General features: G+C 25.9%; 1 protein-coding gene across 1 annotated transcript in view; it reads left to right on the forward strand.

Annotated features, from left to right (window-relative positions):
- Positions 1 to 7,727, forward strand: part of LOC117178211 (ribosomal RNA processing protein 1 homolog) — a 27,775-nt gene that overhangs the window by 14,801 nt on the left and 5,247 nt on the right. The window contains exons 5-7 of the mRNA XM_033369515.1: positions 2,179 to 2,447; positions 2,534 to 2,672; positions 5,679 to 6,137. Coding sequence (XP_033225406.1) covers positions 2,179 to 2,447; positions 2,534 to 2,672; positions 5,679 to 6,137 — 867 coding nt within the window. The remainder of the gene's footprint in view (positions 1 to 2,178; positions 2,448 to 2,533; positions 2,673 to 5,678; positions 6,138 to 7,727) is intronic.

A 7,727-nucleotide genomic window follows, 5' to 3' on the forward strand; every position in this document is an offset into this window, starting at 1 on the left:
ATTAATAGTTTGACCTTTATCCTACGAATGAATTTGTTTTCGAAATCAACTAAGAATGTCTATCCGATGACTTTTTTTCCATGTTGCTTTGTAAATTTACAGAAACTATTAATTATTTAAACAATTTTTATTTAAAAATTAAGAGTTTGCCCTTTTCTCTTCGAGTCAATTTGTTTACGGAGTCGACTAAGAATGTCTATCCGGTGACTCTTTTCTATATTGTTTTGTTATTTTACGAGAACTATTAATTATTTAAACAATTTTAATTAAAAATTGTAAAGTTGGGCCTTCTTTCTACGAGTAATTTTGTGCACGGTGTCAAATAAGAATATCTATCCGGTGACTTTTTTTATGTTACTTTGTAAATTTACGAGAACTATTAATTATTTAAACAATTGTAATGAAAAATTTAATAGTTTGACCTTTATCCTACGAATGAATTTGTTTTCGAAATCAACTAAGAATGTCTATCCCATGACTTTTTTTCCATGTTGCTTTGTAAATTTACAAGAACTATTAATTATTTAAACAATTTTAATTAAAAAATTAAGAGTTTGACGTTTATCCTACGAGTTAATTTATTTTCGAAGTCAACTAGGAATGTCCATTCGATGACTCTTTCTATGTAGGCTTCATTTTTTACCATAATTAACTAAGAATATCCTTCCGATGCTTTTTTTTCTCTAATGCTTTGAAAATCTACAATGATTAATTATTTTTTAAATATTTATCAACATATTTATAGCTTGGCTAGTTTTCATGGAAGAGTCATAATTTGTTTAAGGAATGAACTAAGAATGTCTTTCGATGATCATTTTCCACGTTACTTTGTAAATTTATAATAATTATTAATCATTCAAACAATTTTCAGAAACATATTGAGAGTTAAGGTATTATTCAAATTTGTTCACGAAGATAACTAAGGTAGTCTTTGTGATGACTCTTTTCTAAGTTATTTGTTAAATTTACCAGAATTATTAATTATTGAAAGAAGTTTCGTGCAAAGTTTAGAATTTGGCTATTTTTCAACGAATAGGGTCAGTCGTTTTACTAAGGTTTAGTTACAATGCAGCTACATACAAGTTTGCTCGAAGTACTCGCATTTGTCTAAACATTTGGTCAGATAAGAGGAAAACTGCAGAAAACCACCTCCCGAGTTTAGTCGGGTTTTCAAAATTCGAGTACGCAACCCGGTCTTTCGTCGTATATGGTACCCATGCGAAGTCGTGTATAAATAGAAGTTATTAAAGTAAAAATGATTATCGTGGTATCTTCTTGAACTTAATTGCCAAATAGAATAATAACAAGTAAACAAGTGTGTCGCGCGCGTAAGAGATTCTAGTTTTGTTAAAAATTCATCTTCGTGGGTAAAAAAATTTAAATTTTTTCTTAAAAATTTTTCTTTTTGATTGATAATTCAACAGTTTTTGTTTTAATTTTTTTTTAAATCAACCATTTGGTAGGAAATTCATGTATTCTGTAAAAAATTCATCTCCTTGGGTATAAAATCAAACGTGTTTGATGAAAATCTAACTATTTTGGTAGTCATCTTTTAGTGGTCAAGAATTCTTCTATTGTCTTGAAAATTCGTCCTTTTGGATTGAGAATCCATTTTTTATGGTAGAAAAGTCATCTTTTTTTGTTGAAAATTAACATTTTTTTTGGTAAAAATCGTTTTGGTTTGAAAATTTAACTATTTTATTGAGTCAAACTGATTTTGTTGAAAATTCGTCTCTTTAGCTTGAAAGATCAAGCTTTAGGTTGTTAATTTAACTGTCTGGTTAAAAATTACTTTTTATTTTTTTGAAATTTCCTCTTTTTGGGCTGGAAATTCATTAATTTTTGTAGGAAATCTTTTTCGTTGGAAACTCAACTATTTTGTTAAAAATTTAATGTATTTTCAATTTAAATCTTAGCAATTTAAAGCGTTTTATATTGAATTTAATATGGTATCAACATTAATTTGATGTAAAAGAATGTATCCCCTGTTTTGAGAGCATTTTGGGCTGTAAAGTCTGCATATTGGAAACTGAACTCACTAGAAACGCGAAAAATTGCAGAATAAACGTGAATTTTGCGTTTAGCCAACGGCTACAATTATATTATTCGGTCAGCTTATAAAATTGATATGAATACTGAAATTCAAGAAAATAATCGGGCTTGCTTCCGATTTCACAGGCCGGTTTTCCCTGTGGAAGTATCGATGCAATGGAAAAAGTTGATGTACCCGATGGCGAGATAGACTTGAGCAACATAAGTCAGAGTTCGGATGAAGAAGTTGCTGGACCATCTGAAAAAGCTCTCGATCCAAGAGCAGGACGAGTAGATGTCGAAATCCCTCAAATTCCATTCGATCCTCAACAAATTGCTAATTTGCTGCTGGAATATAGGTTTCACACCTCGTCCACGACGAAATCTCGTAAACAAATAGTACGATTAGCAAAAGAGTGAGTTTTTATCTTCCATCCCTTATTAATAAGTAATTTTTAATTTTTAATACAATAAAATAAGTATTGACACCTGATTTTTTTAGATTTACTCTGATTTCGCAAGGAGAAATGCCTCTAGGCGTGAAGGAAATTCGGATGCCTTTAAAAAAGAAGAGTAACCCCAAAAAGGCAGCCTTCGATCTTATCGAGTTTGAGCAGGATCTTTATGCAGATTCGAATAAGGTAAATTCCGTTTATTCAAGAGCGCCATTGTGCCATTTTCGATTAATTTCAGGTTTATCAAAAATGAGGGGTTATCTGAATAATATCTTCAATAATAATAATCAATGAGATAAAGGTTTCCAAAATTTTGATATAAAAAATTTTAAGTGTAGATTTTTGAAAATTTCTTTTAAAAAAAGTTTTTAAAAATTGAAAGATATTTAAAAAGTATGTAAATATTTCTTTAAATCACTGGAAAAAATTAAACTGATTTTTTATTTTTAAATATATATATATATATATATATATTCTTTGAGAAAAATTACAAATATTTAAAAGAACATTTTTATTAATTCCTAAAGTGTCGAAAAGTAAATGGGTGATTTAAAGCAAAAATATTCAATCAGAAAGATTATAAAGTTTTATATAAAAAACTTGATCACGTTTAAAAGACATTTAGAAGTTCACAAAGGTTCAAAATTAATTTAAAGTTTGAAAAAATTTATTTATCAAAATTCTTGGGACAATTTAAACCGATTTTTTATTTAAAAAAATTAATTTGAAAAGAAAATTGACATCGAACTCAGAACATTATAAATTATTTCAAGAAAGAATGTGGACGATTTCAACGCCAAAATTTTCAATTAGCAAGATTACAAAAATTCATACAAAATTCAATCAAGATTAAGAGGTATTTCGAAGTTTTAAAAAGATGTAAAATAAATTTAAGACGTAAAAACATTTTTTGAAAGTTAGGAAACACGTACATTTTTTAATATTTGGATATACAAATTTTGAAGCTTCTCAAAGATTTTGAAAGGTTTCACGATTATAAAAAATGTCTAAAAATCCCTGGGAAAATTTAAAGAGCCTTTTATTTTGAAAACTTAATTTTAAGAGAATATTTTAAAAGTATTTGTAATATTTCAAAAGATTTGCAAAATTGTCAAAACAGAGTATGAAAGATTTAAAGACAATTTCATTTTTTATTTTTCAGAATAAGAAGAAAAATTTTGAAAAATTCGAATGATTTTAAAAGATATGTAGAAGGCTTAAATGTTTTGGAAAATATTAAAAAATAATTTAAATTATGGAAAGATTTATAATAATTCAAAAGATTTCTGAGAAAATTTAAAATTTCTTCTCATTTTGAAAAATGGATTTTTAAACCAAATTAAGGAAGGTTTCGAAAAATTTCAGAAGGTTTCCGCAAACGTGTTATAAAAAAATAATACTTTATCGACAAATATATAATTTTCAAAAATATTTTAGAATTTTCTCAAGAATCTTTCGAAAATGGTATTTCTATAAACCTGAAAACAAATAAAATACCAATAAACTAAAAAAGAAACATTTATTCTTAATTTTTATTTTATATTAAAATTTATTTATCCCCTCAAATGATAATTTGGGTGCAATTTTTTTTTCTTTCTTGACTGACAAACTTTTCTTATTTGTTAAAAATTGAACTATTTGGTTGAACATTCATCTTTATGGCTTACAAATTTATCTATTTTAGTTGACAATTTCACTATTTTGTTGAAAATTCTTTTTTGGTAGAAAATTGATCTTCTCGGTTAAAAAATTCATCTATTTTGTTAAAAATTTATATTTTCCTATTGAAAAATTAAACTGTTAATAATCTTAAATAACTGTAAATAATCTTAAGCGTTTTTTTGTTGTGATTTATGAACCACTTCATGTTAAAAATGAAAGATTTAAGGAGGTTTAATTTTTTTATGGATTACTGACAAAATTGAAAATGTTTCAGGTTTTATTGTAAAAGATTAATTTTAATTTTTGAAGATTTTAAATTTTTTCGAAAAAACGAGATTATTTCAAAAAATTTTTTTTAATTTTTCAGAAAAGCTGAATTTAGGATTCAGCTATCCTAAAATGATATTTTTATTTGAAAAAATTAATTTCAAGAGAAGACTGGAAAATATTTCAAATTAATGCAAATGATTTCCTAATATTTCAAAACAGAATGTAGACGATTTTAAAGCAAAAATTTTCAATTTTTCAAACTAAATTTTTTTATAAATTATTCGAATAAGCTTAAGAGATATTTAGAGGTTTTGAAACGATTACAAAATAATGTAAAATTTTAATGATTTAAAAAAATTGAAAAAATGCAGATTTAAAAAAAATGCTTTTTAAAAATTTTGAAAGGTTTCCAGATAATGAAATTACATTCCTAAGTTAATTTTAAAATATTCATTTAAAAAATTTAGACAACTTTTTTAATTTTGCAGAATTTTTAAAGTGTTTACAAAAAATCGAATTATTTTACTAGATAGTTAGAAGTTCTAAGAAGATTTAATAAGGAATTTTCTAAAATGCGTGGGAAAATTTGAAATGCTTTTTCATTTTACAAAATAAATTTGAAGAGAAAATTGAAAAACATTTGAAATTATTTTCTAGAATTTCGAAAAAGAGTATTGAAGTTATTAAAGAAAATATTTCAATTTGACTAGATTTGAAAAGATTAAAACATCATTTTAAACTTGAAATGATTTTTTTTATTTTAATAGTGAACAAAATGTTGTTTCTTAAAGATTTCAAATAAAAACTTTAGAAGCTTTAAAATAATTTTGAAAGGTTTCAAAAGAATAAAAAAGTTTTCTTACCATTCCTGGGGGAAAAAAACTGATTTTTGTTTTGAAAAATTAAGTTTAAGAAAATTTAATTCATTAAAAAAAAATTTATAACAATGTGGAAGATTTTAGTGCCATTTTTTATTATTTGAATGGTTTTTTAAATTTTAATAATAATTGGAATAAGATATTTAGGAAATCAAGAGGATGTGAAGAAAATAAAAATATTTAAAGACTTTGTAATGTTTCCGAAAATTTATCAAATATTTTTTTAATTTCTTCTAAACTTCGGAAAATTTTTCCAACTTTTTCGGATTTTTCCAGATATTTTGTAAATTCCTGTTGAATAACAAAATTTTTTTAAAAATAAAAATTAGACTACGGTTAAAGAAATTGTCATCGAACTAATCCATTCAATTGATGAATTTAGGCGATGAAGAAACGAAAAAGGAAAAGTAATGAGGAAGCTGACGGTGAAACTGTAAACGGGAAAGATGACAAACCAGTGATAGTGAAGAAAAAAAAACTCAAACCTGACAATTCAGAGGCTTTAGATTCGAGTCTTTTGAAGCAGAAACAGAAGCAGAACATTTTAAAGAAGAAAACTAAAATCCCGGTAGCTGGTGTTCCGATTGCGAATGGAAATTTAAAGAAAAAGAAACACCGGAAGAAAAATAAAGAAGCCGAGTTTGCAACTTGCGGCAGCTGGGATGTGTCCACTGCAAAATCGGAAGTCGCCTTACAGAAAAAGGCGAATTCAGTGCAGAGTGCAAATCCCGAGGAGATTCGAAAGAAGCAAAATGCCTTGTCTATCTTGACTGAGTCTCTCACAAATTCTAAGATGCCAACTTTGAGACCAGTATTAATGAAGTTAGAAGACCAGAATGGCGTAAGTCATAATTTTTTTAACTAATTTTGTTACTATTTCGAAAAAAATGACATTAAAACTCATTATTTTCTCACAATTTTATGCTAAAGCCACTATTTCTGTACTCTTCCGTAAAAAAAATATTGATAAAGTTATTCGCTAATTTATTACAAATTGTCTCAATGGGCTGATTGGAGGACGTACAAAATATTGAATTCTCAAATCAAAGAGCAGTTGGTCTATGATCGTTGCAAATGTATTTCGAAATCAAAGATCTTTGGTAAAATACTAACATTGAATTTAATAACACAGTAAAAGTAGTTTACTGATAGTGTTAAATAATCGTTGAATTTTTTTAGTGATGTTTGCGATATTTTTCATTTTCTAAGTGAAACAAACTGAAAAAACTGCTTTTAGATCAAATATCCGCTGTGTTGAAATTTTGAACGAAAATTGTGAAGTGTGTTTGTTTTGATTGTAAATCGGGATAAAAAAGTAATCGGGAGCAGGAAAATGCTAATGAAATTCAATTTTACAAAGCACCAAATGATCAAAATATTGTTAAATAATGGCAAAAGCTATTTGAAGGGATGATATCAAACTGAAGTGTTATTATTACTTGGTTTTAATTATTTTTAATTATTCTAAAAAAGAAATTGCATAGAAACTAAGTATTAAAAATAATTTGCAAATTGCGATTTTATCCATATTACATTGATGTATTCTCGCCTATCAGGACATTTAGATTTTGAATTATAGATTATAATTATTCTAATCGAATCTACCTAAAAGAATGATCAATTAATGTTTATTTTCATTTAAAATGATTAAATTATGTTTTTTAAAGAATAATTTACTGGCGATATAAATAATTTTACAAGTTTCGATGACTGTAATTTAATAGAATAAAGCTGTTTGAGGGTAAAATTTTGTACCACACGGAAAATAAGATTTTGGAAAAATTCAAAATTATTTAGACTTGATTTGAAAAGATAATTTTTAATTTTAAGGATTTTAAAATATGTCGAAAACGAATCTGAAAGATTTTTAAACAATTTTTCGGATTAATTTTTTATTTTTTATTTGTAGAAGTAAAATTGCCTCAAGATTCATTGTTAAATTTCAAATAATTTCTTTATTTTGAAACAGGGATTCTAAAAAAAAATGTAATGAGAATTACAAAATTGTAATAACGAAAATTCTGTTCTGCTTAATAAATATTTAAAAGTATTCAAACAATTCAAAGTTAATTTTAAACTTGTGAACAACTTTATTTTCTTAAATGTAGATTTTTTAAGAATTTAAAAAAGGAAGCTGAATTCAAATTACGAAAGGTTTTAAGAGAATAAAAAAATTTTGTTTAGATTCCTAGAAAAATTTGAAATGATTTTTTCTTTTTTAAAAATTAACTTTAGGATAATGTTCTAAAAGATTTCAAAGTATTTCCAAAAATTTTTCGAAAATGAATCTGGAAGTCTTTAACCAATTTTAAAAGATATTTACAACGTTTAGATACGAGGATAGTTCAATAAGTCCTTAGAATGACCAACATATGGCGCGCGAATCGCTCCAAATCATCTGTTTTCAGTCAGCACCACTCCCGACTAGATA

Source organism: Belonocnema kinseyi, chromosome 8 (genome assembly GCF_010883055.1).
Source record: "Belonocnema kinseyi isolate 2016_QV_RU_SX_M_011 chromosome 8, B_treatae_v1, whole genome shotgun sequence".
Lineage (NCBI taxonomy): Eukaryota > Metazoa > Arthropoda > Insecta > Hymenoptera > Cynipidae > Belonocnema > Belonocnema kinseyi.